Source organism: Antrostomus carolinensis, unplaced genomic scaffold (assembly GCF_000700745.2).
Source record: "Antrostomus carolinensis isolate BGI_N321 unplaced genomic scaffold, ASM70074v2 scaffold15239, whole genome shotgun sequence".
Classification (NCBI taxonomy): Eukaryota; Metazoa; Chordata; class Aves; order Caprimulgiformes; family Caprimulgidae; genus Antrostomus; species Antrostomus carolinensis.
In genome coordinates, this window is record NW_010340787.1 from 46343 (window position 1) to 60789 (window position 14447).

The window sequence follows — 14447 nt, forward strand, 5'->3', positions numbered from 1 at the left end:
TGTAACTGTGGTGATGTTAATAGGCTTTTTCTAAGGATTAATTTGACCCATAAAGTAGAAGAGAAAGGAGGGACACAAAGGCTTGGCTCAATGCAGCTGCTTCACTGCGTGACACTGCGTTCAAGTCTAGACTGTTGCAATGAAAGTTCTTGTCTTTCCATTCTGTTGATGAAATTTATGCAGAGCTAATAAATGCCAAGAAGTGTGTAGCAGCATCATGCAGTTTGCTTAGTATTTACCTGAAACATTTCTTATATGAAGGTAGAGGAGTTCTCCTGGCCCATAGCTATCCAGCCACTGCTTCCAGAGCCCTTCAGCACCCACTGCCAACATATAAGGTTCTTCTTCAGCTGATGAAGAAAGAAAACTGCAGTTGCACACACAAACAAGCAATGAATGTATAATATTTGCATTTCAGTAGTAGGGTTCTTGTTTCTGGAAAGTTACAGAAGCACAGTTAAAACTGTCCCTGCCCTAAGGAATAGAGGACAAAGAAGAAAGGCATGAAAATATAACAATTTGGGAAACTCAGAGATTTAGGTCAGGTTTAGATCCATAACAATAAGGCAATTTGGAACCCTATTAGATGCCTAAATACCACTGTGGGTTTGGACCCAGCCTTACTGATCAGGCAAAAATGACCCCTAATCTCAAGTGCCAGTCCAATGCCTTATGTTAAAAGCTATTTTCCCCTCAGATGTAGGTTATTATGCATGAACTAGGTTTCAAAAAATGTTTCCAAGATCTGTAAGTCTCAGACGTTGTGTACACATCCATTTCTCCCACTATCTATGCTAAAACCAAGGATTTTCAGCTTTTAGTGAGCCTGCACTTCCCCATAAACTACCATTAACCTCTAAGGCACTGCTCAAACTACTTCATCATAGAAAGTGCTTTACAGAACACAGGAAAGGAATAAAACCTCTTATACCTGTTCATTTGATATAGTATCAAATAATGTGTTTTATAGTGTATTTGCATTAAAAATGTATATAAGTAGTAATAATTAGTACATAATATAAGACTACTATTGTAGTTTGAGAATCTTACTACTTTAACTAAAAGCAAATTTGTATTCTTTAATGTTTCTAAGACAATCTTTTTTTATGCCACTCATTTTTCAGTCTGCCCAAAGCCTGAGTCTCACCAGGTGGAAAGCTGCATGCTTAACTCATTCTTCATTTCTCCTGGGTGACAAAGCAATTCTCACCTTCTTCTAAAGTTGTGCCTCTAAATGACTCTGACCATGGCCCTTCACCAGCAGGAGACACAGCTCTGACGGACACTTCATATTCTGTGAAGCTGGCCAGGTCCTTCACTGTAAATCTAGTGTCAGTAATGTTTGAGGAAACCCATTCCTCCTCAGATGGATGCTGAGATGACACTTTCACGTCATAAGTCCAGTTCTGCCAAGCAGATAGACCTGTGAGATGCAAACAGTCATATTAGTATAGAGTAGATGGTTGTAACAGAAGACACATATTTGTTAAGAAAACAGTATGTCAGAGACTCATTTCAAAAATGGCAGTATCAGGGGAATTAGGAAAGGGATAAATTAAAAATTTACACTCTCCAGCTCTGGGACCAGCCAAGAGTAGTGGCAGCTCAATGCCCCATGAAGAATAAAGTTGGAAGAACCAAAATTTTCCCCAACCAGGTAATTTTCTGTTCAAAGACACATGCACAGAGGATAGAGACGGCAGCACAGTCACTGATCAAAAGCCAGTACATATCTGGCATGCATTTTCTATGTGATATCAGCGATCAACATTACTGCTACTCCATACCATACTTAAGAGGATGCATTGCTTAAAATCCCTTGCATATGAAAAATGAGTTACCAATATAAACTTATATTAATTTAGCCAGACAGTTTAGCTATTTTACTGGTAAATCTTGGGTTAAATTTTTCAAACTGAGGTAATTACACTTCTTCCAGCAAGACTGGCTATTGAAGTAACAAAAGCCCAGCACCAGAAAAAGGGAAACCAGGAAGTTATTCCTCTAGAAAGAAAAGGACTTTGAGGAAGAAACAAGTAAACTTACTGGTTCCAATAGTGTGTTCAGGTGATCTCCAGCTGATCACAGCTTTGTCCAAGCCAAATAGTGCCGTGACAAGCCGAGGAAGAGTTGGTAAAGGAAAAGGCTGAGTTGATGCCCCATAGAAAAACAAGTTGCCAAAGCCAAAGTGCTCTGGATGTGCCAAATTGCAATCCACAACATACTCATTGAAGCTAGAACTCCCCACTGGAGAGACTTCCTCATGGAAAACTGCCGAGCCATCTGTGACAGTAAATGTGTTATCCTCATAAACAAAGCTCTCCATGTCATTAAGTGGCACGTGTGATCGCAGCGTGTGAAATTCTGAACCATCAAGAAAACCTGACACAAAGGCCTGTTCTGTTTTGTTGAAGAAAATAAGTCTCTTAGATTGGAAGTTGATCATGAAGTCTCTCAGAGTGCTGGATTTCACTACTGGTGAAGCTGTGGAGGCAGTGCCAGGAGAGAGTGGCAGGTTTGCTCTATATATACCATCATCCAGAAGACAGAAAATATAGCTGGCCATGAAGCAAAATAGACTCAAATAACTACAGTGCAAGAACTCTGTAGACGAGTCACAAATATTTTAACAGCTCAGAGGTGTGCCTGTCTTTACACAGACAGTAAGAAAATGCTTTTGCTGCTATTAACATACATCCTAGGACAATTAAGCACATCACTTTTTACCTTCTGGGGATTTGTCTGGCAGATTATTGGAGAGTATTCTTCCATAATACCTGAGTTGTTAAGCATAGACATTTAAAATGCATAGAGCTTCATATTCATAAAAGCACTGAATGTCTGAAAACCAAATTTCTGCACTGGAAATACATTATCTCTTCTGATAACACCCTAGGGAAGAAAATTCAGAAAACAACTCTACATGGTGCCATTCTTGTTCCAATTGATTTGTGGTTTGTTAATTGTTGCCAATTGTACTTCTCTTTTGGTAAGGCAGGAGTTTGAAACCCAAACCTAGATGACTAATGAAGTGAGGAAAATTAGAGAGGAGCTTTATAGCACCTTTGACACCAAGTGCTCAAAGGAAGACACTTACCCATTATAGGGATCAGCTATAACCTTCCTAGGGGATGTTACATAAAGAGGAGTGATGTCTTCAGCTGCTGTGCAGTTCTCTAAATGGCAGACATGTATCTGGGGAATGAGAAGAAAAAACTGGTGATGCATTCATAGGGTGTTTGCTAATGAGTAAACAAGCTGATCTGAGATTCCTTCAGAGGAACTAGAAAATGAAACACCTCTCTCACAATCTTAGGTCCTTCTGAGCTCCTGAGTTGGCAGTCACCCAAGTATAACATTTGTACACAAGTACCAATGCATCCATGAAAGCTTACTCTGAAAGAGTTGTCTGTCAATCACCCTCCTCCTAACTTTCTACTTCTAAGCTGGAGGCAAAAGCCCAATTTGCGGGGTATAGGCAAACTGTATTTTGAAAATGATCTAGCGGGAAAGGGAAATGAGGGAAAGAAGTGCCTTTCTGATCCTGGAAGCAATACCTTGGGACTGCTCTAACCTGCAATGGATTCAGAAATCCCTGTCATCATTCTGTTCTTGTACAGGTGATTTGTGAATTTTCCTCACCGCTGCTTTTCCTGCTCCCTGTTCCCTAAGCAGTAAGCAAAAAAACAAATATGGCAAGAGGACTGAAAAAAACCCCAAATTCCTCACTAACCATTTAGGGCAGCTTTCTAATCCTTTGTGCATTTGAGGACTATAAAGGTACATGCAAAGTGTCACCATTACCATGACTGATGTTTTATGAGTAGGGAATCAAGTACAGGGTTGCCATCTACATTTTTACTTCATGTTGAAACAGTTGTAATCACTGGACTGAAACACTTTCCCTCTTGAACATTTTTTGCCAATTCTGAAGGGCATTATAATCACTGACTAGTTATCTGACCACCTTCCTGAGGCAGAATAGGAATAGAACAGGCTAGGTGGCGAACTAAATAACAGAAACAAAGTCGCTTATACTGGATATGAGGTGTCCTAAGGAGAAAAATAAGACAAGGAGCCAGAGTTCCATATAGCCTGTTTGCTTTAAATATGACATAATATTCAAGCCTTTCTTCTTTTTTAAAATCTCTGAAATATATGAATATTACTAAAGTAAAAAATCTTTAATTTCTATAATTATACTTTGTGCATGCATATCTATATATAAATCATATTTTCTCATTTGAAATAAATCACAGTAATGGTTCGTATGAAATAAGAAATTAATTAAGCCCTGAAGCACTACCTTTTCATCCATGACAAAGTATATCCTCTGGTAAAGCCAGTCTACTGAGATAGAGGTAATATTTCCCCAGCCAGCATAAAAGAGCATTAGGTCAGATAGATCAGACATATTTGCAGCTCCTTTCACCCAGATGGAATTCCCCTCGGAAAAATAGACAACTTGCTGATAAACATTCACAGAAATTCCTAAAAATAGAAAGATATGTGGACACAGATGATATAAGAAATACATTTCAGGTTTTCATTTACTTTTTCTACTTGCCTTAAAAAGAAGTATTTTTCAATATGCAACCCAACACCATTGGAGAAAAGTTAACTGATTTTTCTCCTCCACTTCTAGTCTACTTTCAGACAATAAGGAAACTTTCCCATTTGCTATGTAAGTGACATTATTATAGACAATTGCCCTTCAGAAAAGTAATCAGTGAAAACAGGATATATAGCATGCAAACCGACTGGCACTGTCCCTCTCCAGGGTAAAAAGGTGCAATTTGCATCTTGTCACAAAGCACCATTCTCTCTAAAATTCAAGCTACACATTACCTGTGCCACCCCTGTACTATCAAAGGGTATTTAGTCAGTGGCAATATTTGTTTTCTGGCACCTTTGTGGCTCTCTGAACTTTGTTAGATAAACTCAGATTTCCACACTGTCTCCAAGGACCAAATACAGCACCAGTGCAGATAGGAAATATTAGAGTGGAGAGTCATTTGAGATAACATGGTTGTCTGGTGACTTAGGCTACTAAATGCCTCATTATAGAGCTATATGCCTCAGCCTAGCTAACACACTAGCATACTCTCCAGCCAGTGTCTTTTGACACTTTGTATTATTTAATTCTTAAGTTTGAACCACTTCACTTCCCCATATTCATGTTGAGAAAATACATTCATCAATCATAGGGAAGCATCTGCTTTGGCCTCACCTTACCTCAGTTTAGATGCCTACTATGTAAAAGTCCAGCTCTATAGGTCAAATAATGTCCTGAAAGTTCTTATTTCTCCCCATTAACTCCAAAGGGAGGCTAGACACTGTCTCGGGCTAGGTGAGGTACATTCTGTCCTTGGTGAATAGAGAGGTCTAAGTTGTACTTGAGAGAAAGGGAGAGAGCCTGATCTGGTTTTACCTGTAATGTTGTGGTGTATAATATCGTTTTGCAGGCACTGGGCTGCTTCAAGAAAATGTTCCATGGATCTCTTCCTTAAAGACTGGTTTCTGGATAGGAAGAGCCATGTTGCTTTTTCCTTAACTAACAGAAGGAGAAATTCAGAATTAAGATAAACAACTGCAGCACAGAGAAGAATGTTGCTAACTCAGATACTTCATTAATAGATATGCATACACACATATATATACATGTACATATGTTTCTACTAGCAATGACTGACTAAAACTTATACTCTTTGAGTGTTGAAAGTGGATGGACTTCTTTATTAAAGTGCCTTCTGGCTGCTCACTCAGGGTGAGAATGCACCACATGATTTTCACACCTGTAATAGGATTTTTTTCCTGTAACAGTGGTGAGTCCCTAGTGGGGGAAAGTAAGCTGGAGCAAATGAAGCCCTACAGCCTCTTTCAAAAGCCCAGTCAAACTAGAATATTATCCCACGGAGCTGGGAAAGAGCAAAGCAAGTATGTTTATTTCATGTATTTCATCTTGATGACAAATGATTTTTTTTTTCAAGAAATAAGTAGTTTTCACAGATAAATATGATAATGGAATAATCTTATCTTCTTCAAAGTTGATAAATATAAAATATGAGGTTTTTTTAATAAAGTCACAGATTTTAAAGTCAAGAAGGAAAGTGTGGTGGTTTCACCTGGCTAGCATTTGCTAGCAGCCAAACACAGCTGTTCACTCATTCCTACTCCCCACCCAGGGGACAGGAGAGAATTGGGCAAGGGTAAGGACACTCATAGATTGAGATAAGAACAATTTAATAATTGAAATAAAATGAAACTCAAAATAATACTGATATTAAAATAATGATAATAATAGTAGTAACAAAATATGTAAATGAGTAACACAGTGCAATTGTTCACCACCCGCTGACCAAATCTGGCCCATTCCCAGGTAACGATCCTGAAGGAGCGACAATCCTGAACTGAAACCACAATCCCTGAGGAGCGAGAGCCCGAGCGGAAGTCAGAGAGAGACAAAAGAGGAAGAGACCCTCGCTAATATACTGGACGTGATGTGATATGCTATGGAACATCCCATTGGCATGTCCAAATGCCAATTTAGCTTATTAATTTAAATATTCCTCATCCCCTTAGGTCTTGTACTTGTAGACTAACAAAACATGAAGTCCTTCACTTCCAGCAACAAAAATTAGAACATTGGTATGTTATCAGTGTTTCTCTCATAACAAATCCCAGGCTGAAACCAAAACACAGCTCTATTCTCGCTACTAAAAAGAAATCCAGTTCTGTCCTAGCTAAAAACTAGGACAGAGAGCTTTGGTCACATAAGGTGACTTTGTGTTTATACAAGCCCAGGTAACCTTCAATAAAACCTCTGCAGCAAATCCATATATTTTTGTCTTGGCTATTCATAGCTCTGGAAAAGTTAGCTAGTCTTGCTTCAGAATCTCAGCTCCCTGAAAATCTAGCACATCCCCTGCTAAATTGATTCACAAGGTGGTTACCTTAATTTTAAAAAATGTGGTGCATGATTTCTAGTCTGAATTTGGCTAATTTCAGTTTCCAAATGATCCTTCCCTACCCCCCAACCCCTCTAGCTTAAACAGCTGTTTCCTCATATGGGTATCATGAGACTGTGGCCGAATGCTGTCTTATTTCATTCCCAGACAATCTGCATAGATTGAGCTGCATGCATTTCTCACATGCTGCACACACTGCAAGTTGTTTCAGTAATGATCTCTCCCTCCAGAGCAGAACACAAGAGGTCACCATCACTTCCTTATCTCTTTTCCAGTGACATCTATTGCAATCTAGCCTAGAGATTAGATTCTTTCCCTGACTCTTCTTAGGTCTCAGATCTACACAGCTCAGTACTTGATGCAGTAACACCATTTCTGAAGACGATACATGAGGAAGGGTTGCTCCTGTTCACGTTAGCAAAGAGAGAAAGCATGTGCCAGTGCAATTCATGGGAATGAACTGAAGCTTTAAGTGGTGACTAGTAAGGGGAGGTGAGATGGTTCCACACCCCCAGAAGGTGGGGTTTTTTCAGGTTTATCATTGTTGGTTTGTTTGTTTTCTACCTTAAATTAATTGGTTGGTAATTAGCTTGACTTAATGAACACAGATGTAGCCATCTGGACACTTCGTAAATGGCATAAATGTTATGACTAAGGGTCAGCCAATCCTGAAGCAAATGTCTGCAGAGTCTCCCGATAAGGACAAATCAGTACATCTGAGCTATTACAAAGAAAATAAGTAATATATTAAAAAGCACTACAGAAGGTACAAGCTCAGTTTCTCCAACTAATAGCAGAAGGCTGGGGATTCAGAGACAGACTTAGAGTATCTGCTAGAGTTGAAGAGTTTCCAGGTGTTTGACAACTTGATTTCTTCAAGAGAAGAGGAGTGTCTTTTGTTTTCTTTTCTAAAGATAGATTATGGTAACATTGATTTCATTCTCACTTGTGCTCTATCTCAAAGTATACCTTTCTCTGGCAATTAATTAATATTTCTGCAATTCTTTGAGTGTTACCTATAGTGTATTACTACTTTCATTATTAATTTTTTAATACAGTAAAATAAATACAGCCATTAAAGCAAAAAAGAAATTGATATGATTACACATATTTGGCATGAGAGGATGCTTTGACAAAAGAGTTTCATACTAAGTATTATTAGAAGAAATATATTCGTCTGTCAGCTGATAAAATCTCATCTAGAAAATGAAAGTGTGTTCTCAGTCACAGCCTTAGACCACTGAGGCGTTTTTCGTCTGTAATACAACTCAGGCCAAATTTGTTTGGGCCTATCAGCGTCTCAGGGTATTACCATGCTGTGTAGCCCAATAATGTCTGCAGCTAAAGAACAGGACTCTCTCTGATATGCTATTGACTCCTTGTGTACAACTCCTTGTCATGCACTGTTTACAGTCTAAATATTATTCTCTTCTGCCAGGTACACAGCAGCCCAGCAAACAAGACTTTGTCCCCAGGAACAGACAGCAAGAAGGACTCTACTACTCTTGTACCTTTGGATTCTGGGGTTGTGATGCTGGCTTCAGCAGGGGGTCCGGCACCAACCTCATTAACCGCCACAATACTGAACCTACAGTAAACCAAAGAGACAAGTTTTAGTTTGCAGATTTCTTTTGAGATTTCTTGAGAAATATTTTATCAAGTAGGGTAGCTGCTACAAAAGCTCTTGACTTTTGGAAAACACTTATTTAAATATAATGCTCTGGGAAATTAATAATAAAAATAAACCCAACCAGAATCTGAATTCCCCAAAGGTAAGACAACAGAATCTTCTAAATTAAAATTCAAAATGGGGTTTCAGACTCAGAAGAGTCTGAACTCAATTTCTTTTCAAAGGAAGATCTGTATTTACCAGTGCAAGGAGAATACAGACCTTTGTGTTTGATAAAAATAAATAAATTTTTCCAGATGCTTGAAGGACTAGAGAAGACTGCTCTATCATTCCTTGAATATACTGGAAACATGCCACACAAACTTAAAAAATAAAAAACAGCAGATAAGAAAATGCAGCCTGCTAGCCCTGTATGAAATTGCCTTTTCTTCTTCCCCATCTGACTTCCACATAAGCAGCTAACTCATCCAGAATAACTCCGTTCCCTCAAGGAAGGGTACCCTTGCTTTTTGCAAGAACAGAAATAAACAGCATAATTATTCAGAAGTGGTACTTAGGCATACCCTCTACTATCTGGGCAAGAAGTGCTACAGCACACTTGGCCATGTTGGTTATCTTTTCTTTTTGTACCTGTAAGTGTTGTTTGGCAAGGTGGAGTAAAACTGAAAGCTATGTCCTCTTGAGGCTCTCAACAGTTCATGATTCTCACTAGTCAGGAGCAAGTTATACCCAACAATCAATCCATTGGGAAAAAGTGGTGGAGACCAACTAACTTCAACAGTGTTTGGACTTGAACTCTGAATATCTTTAATGACAGGAGCTGTTGCAGGAGCTGTAAAAGACAGAAATAACTGACTCTGGGATGGCATTTAAGACATTAACTGTTTTTCTTTTTTCAGGTACATTTTTAGGTTTCATACCTGTTAATTCATTTATACTAATAAATCTGATTAGGGATAGCATAAAATTTCAGCAATGGTTAATTTTTTTAGTGACCAGGAAAATTTCACTCAAAAAATTAATGTGCTTAATTGTGCACAAAAGTATCCAATATGCCCTCACAGTTTTGATCACATACTTTTCTGTGCATGTTTTTAAAACTAAAAGCAGGAAGCAGCCCTAAATCTTCTAGTTCAAACAAAAAGAGCCTGCAGTATTTTAGTTTGGTCTTCTGCAGCCACCCGGCAGACAACATACACATCATTCGGAAGATTAAGCATCAAAGTTTTCTGTGAAAGAAACAGCAGGGAAACCTTAAATGCTTCTGATGTGATCCTGAAAGATGTGATTAATAGTGCCATTCATTACCTCCAAAAGCGTGTGTCCGGTAACTGGGACTCGATGGAGAATGGAGCTGCAGCTGAGATGTAATGATCCAAACTACTCGAAACACATACTCTGTGAAGGCTTGAAGGTCTTTGACTGTATATGAAGTTTCAGATACTACCTAGATCAATGCACAGACACAATTATTCTTTTTCTTCCTCCATCTGCAGTTACTATGTAGGGTATTATCAGGGCAAAAGATATCTCATACAACAACATACATACTTCAGGTTACTGAAATGCAGCATCCTAAGCTTAAATAAGAGGAAATTCTGGGAGTTATTTTCACCACAGACTTTGATTTTCCAGCCTTTCAGAACTTTTTCTCTTTTCTTTAGAACATGCTACAAATCTAAACAATGAGTGGATGGATGGATGCAATAAAATAATAAATTTGAAGAATAAGGTAAAAAACCTAAAATAAAAATGTATTATGGGCAATATATTTAAAACTGTTGGTACATGTACTACAGGTTTAAGATCCAAAGGCCCCTAGTTACCTTAAAATATTTCTGGTCTGAAGTCATTGTTCCCCATTATTTCACCAATGATTAATTTCGAAGAACTTCCTGCTTAGCAAATTATCTTTACCTTTGATTTGTGGCACCAACTTACTATGCTCTTTAAATTGGTCCAATAGAGATGATGGCAAGATAATGAGTGTACAGTTGACGCAAAAGAACATAACATGAGAACAACCATACTGAGTCAGAACAAAGGTCTATCTAGCCAAGTATTATGTCTTTGACAAGAACCAGAAAAATATCTCTAGGGAAAGGTATAAAAAAGAGGAAGTCTACAGTGGTAATTCTGTCAAATGCCTTCAGTCTTGGCATTTTATAAGCATGGCTCAACATGAAACAATGGCAATGTTTGCAATTGCAAAATTTTAGAACCCAATTTTTTCTTCCATTAATTTGTCCAGTCACTTTTTGAACCCACATTTATTTAGTACTTTAAAATTAGTAATTTAACATCCACATGTGCCAGGAAGCAGATTAACATTTTAATTACACATTCTGTGAGGAAATACCTTCATTTGCTAGTTCTGAACCTGTTAGTTTAAATCAAGGTCCCTAGTTCCTATGTTGGAGGAAACAGAGAATAATTGTCTACTTCTCAGCTTCCCCATGCTACTCATGATTTTGTAAATCTTTTTCATGTGCCTAACACACTATCTAATGTTTTTCTAAAATAGAGTGAAGAGCAGAGATGACAAACACAGGCAGTGTCCTGCAAGTACATTGAGAATCCTAAAATGTTTCATCAATTTTAGTCAACTGCTAGAAAAAGTTAAAGGAGCCACTCAATTCACCAGTAAATTATAGCCATTTCTGTTTCAAAATGTAGTAATTACTTTAATTCCTCATGTGGCTTTTGTTATGATTACATGGTATTAATAAACTACCTTTTTTTTCCCCATGTGAAACAGGACTGGTTTATAAATAAAACCAATCTATTTCCTTGCAAAGCAAAAGGAAGTGTCCTTCTTTACCTCTGTGTACCTCCAGTCTCCAGGGAGCTGGTTGAACTTCCACTGGATAATATATTTCACCCCAGAGATGTTAGCTGGCTTCCACCCTAATGTAATATTGTGGTTTCCTATGGTAGATGCAAATGGTGCTCTAGGCTTGTTCAGGTAGTCTGAAGGGAAAAGAAAATACAACACAGTAGTAAGAAAAAACCTTTCATGGCAATTTCTGGGCCTTAAGGGTAAAAGCCTATTAACTCACACACCTGAAAGCTGTGAAGCCAAAAAAACCACAGAAAATAATCTATAATCCTATGAAAATACTGCTGAATAAATCACATGACATTTTAAAGACAGTTTGATAAGTAAGCCTTAATGCGAGCAAATGTGACTATAATTCTGCACTTGGGTAAATGCACTTTTAGTTACAGGTACTTAGTAAAATTTTGCTGAATAGAAACCTAGAGAAGGTATGGGAGACTTCTGAAATTATTGTCAAGGTTTCTATTTCAATAGCACTGTATTGCCCTGATTATTCACATGTAAGTTGCAGGAGCTTTTGGCAGTGATTTCACGGTAGCAGGCAGGTCAAGGATGGGTGTTTGACAAAGTATCATCTTAAACAGTTGAGACTGGATTTTAAAAGTCTCATGTCCATGAAAAGGGGGGAAATAGTTTTACTATAAGATAGAGTTAACTTCATGGTATTTGTTATAAGAAAAAAGAGGAGTAGTAATTTTCTGATTAATAAAAACACTCAGGACATTCCTATTTTTTCAAAGAAATCCAGATAGTAGAACAAGACTATAATCTTAAAACTGAATTTATCTCTGTGAATCAGTCACAGGACTGTATTCAGACTTACTCTGTGCTTCAACTCCATATGCATCCTCTGCACGGCTACAGCCAAACTTACAGGAAACCGTCTGTGTAGGGTACAGAACTCACTGGTTAGTTTTATGTAAAGGAAAACTTCCTCCTAGAATTATGGAGACACATTTTAAATACATACCAATCTTGTGGGCATTTTGAGTAGATACAAATCCTACGGAAATCATTATATTCATTCTAAAGAATAGCAGTACTACAAATTCACTCCAAAGAGCTCTCTGAGAGCCCTTCCATCATTTCAGTGGGCACTGAATTAGAGTTTTATCCCTTACACACTGTCCCTTTGTGGAAAGCACAAATATGGAGCAACATTTAAGTTGGAAATAGACTTCAGTGACAACCATGCTGTTAGGAAGTAATGGTTTTTAACTTGCTAAAATATGTTCCATGGGTTGGGTTTCAAAAAAAAACCACTTCACGTATTTCTTAGCAATGAGGCACATTCATACAAATGTACTACCAATGAATTTTCAAAATAGTTAAGATTAGTAATTTGTAACAGCAGCCATGCTTAATTCACACTTCCTTGTTAGCAGTTACTCCTTCTTGTACAGTCATGTCTACAAGCTGCAAACATAACAAATACCCCAGAGCAGTGAGTTCTCCACACTCACATCCAAACAGAAAACTCCTAAGTGTTTTCAGTTTATGTAGGGAACATACATGGAGTGCTACCCTGTTTTATAAGTAGAGAACTTAAGAAGAGGTAGAAACATTTTCCAGATGTGTTTCAAATTCACATGTAAGATTGAGTCTTCTGGAAAGCCAAAATTTTTGAGAAGTGATGGTTTGATCTTTTGTGGACAGGAATTTTATTTACAGAATCATAGAATGGTTAGGGTTAGAAGGGACCTTAAAGATCACCTAGTTCCAACTCCCCTGCCACGAGCAGCGACACCTTCCACTAGACCAGGTTGCTCAAAGCCTCATCCAACCTGGCCTTAAACACTTCCAGGAAGGGGGCATCCACAGCTTCTCTGGGCAACATGTGCCAGTGTCTTACCGAAATAATTTCTTCCTAATATCTAATCTAAACCTACCCTCTTCCAGTTTAAAGCCATTGCCCTTGTTCTGTCACTCCCTGTCCTTGTAAAAATTCCCTCCCCAGCCTTCCTGCAGCCCCTTCAGGTACTGGAAGGCCGCTATAAGGTCTCCCTGGAGCCTTCTCTTCTCCAGGCTGAACAGCCCCAACTCTCTCAGCCTGTCCTCGTAGGAGAGGTGCTCCAGGCCTCTCATCATCCTTGTGGCCCTCTTCTGGACTTGCTTCATTAGGTCCATGTCCTTCTCCAAGTTCATTTGGACTGTAAAATCTTGAAGTTTGCCTCATACAGCAGCCACCTTTCAAGTGATAATTAACCTTTAGATCATTCAGAAGCAATTCATTATGTTAAGTGAAAAAAAAATATTGTAATTGCTTTTCCAGTCATTCTAGGATATGCACTTCTGGCACCCTATGGAAGCTGATAAGGCATGTTATTTCAGACAACACAGTTGCAGCTGAAAGGGATATAAAAACTTACTTAGCAGTATATTACTAAATGCATTATATCTTATCTAGGCATTCAGTGTCAGTGCAAGCACCTAAAAAGTTTTTTCTGATGGTTTCCTATTCAGAGAAATAAAATACTTCCAAGTGAATTATCATGACTGTTAGCAGGGAAAGATCTGGGTATTAGCAGACATCAGTTATCAAGTGTACACTGGAGCTTCCGTTTACAGCCAAGATTTGTTTAGTTTGTAGGGGATAGCGTCCCTAGATTACGTGCTGATTCATAGTCCTTTCTCATTCATTTAACACAGACTTTTCTGATCATTTGTTTTTGTCATGTTTTTCTTTCTTCTTCTGACCTTTGTCCGAACCATAAATCCAATTTTTAGTTGAGGTAAGAGGATTGGTAAAGCTCCTAGCCTTAGAAATTTTGAGGGAAGTTTGCCATCTGCTCTGCCTGAAAACAGGAAATCCTTATATATTCTCAATCGATCAGAACTGCCCCTGTATGAGCCAAATTCTGCTTGTGAATATTACCACAGAATTCAATGGCACTCCCCTGTTCCTTGGTGAGAGGTAATACCCAACAGGAGTAATACTACCATATTTCAGTCCCAACATGTGTTCACAGGACAGAGCTGAGCCAATGTCAAAGTCACACTCTTACTCCCC

The 14447-nt window shown here is 38.3% G+C and overlaps 1 protein-coding gene across 1 annotated transcript in view; it reads right to left on the bottom strand.

Annotated features, from left to right (window-relative positions):
- ROS1 (ROS proto-oncogene 1, receptor tyrosine kinase) overlaps positions 1-14447 on the bottom strand; it is a gene marked incomplete at its 3' end in the record, with an annotated part of 63460 nt that overhangs the window by 43662 nt on the left and 5351 nt on the right. Inside the window, exons 5-15 of the mRNA XM_029087054.1 lie at positions 12261-12321; positions 11420-11568; positions 9907-10045; positions 9229-9430; positions 8480-8556; positions 5432-5554; positions 4307-4491; positions 3098-3195; positions 2047-2558; positions 1211-1423; positions 240-350 (exon numbers count right to left, since the gene is read on the bottom strand). Coding sequence (XP_028942887.1) covers positions 240-350; positions 1211-1423; positions 2047-2558; positions 3098-3195; positions 4307-4491; positions 5432-5554; positions 8480-8556; positions 9229-9430; positions 9907-10045; positions 11420-11568; positions 12261-12321 — 1870 coding nt within the window. The remainder of the gene's footprint in view (positions 1-239; positions 351-1210; positions 1424-2046; positions 2559-3097; positions 3196-4306; positions 4492-5431; positions 5555-8479; positions 8557-9228; positions 9431-9906; positions 10046-11419; positions 11569-12260; positions 12322-14447) is intronic.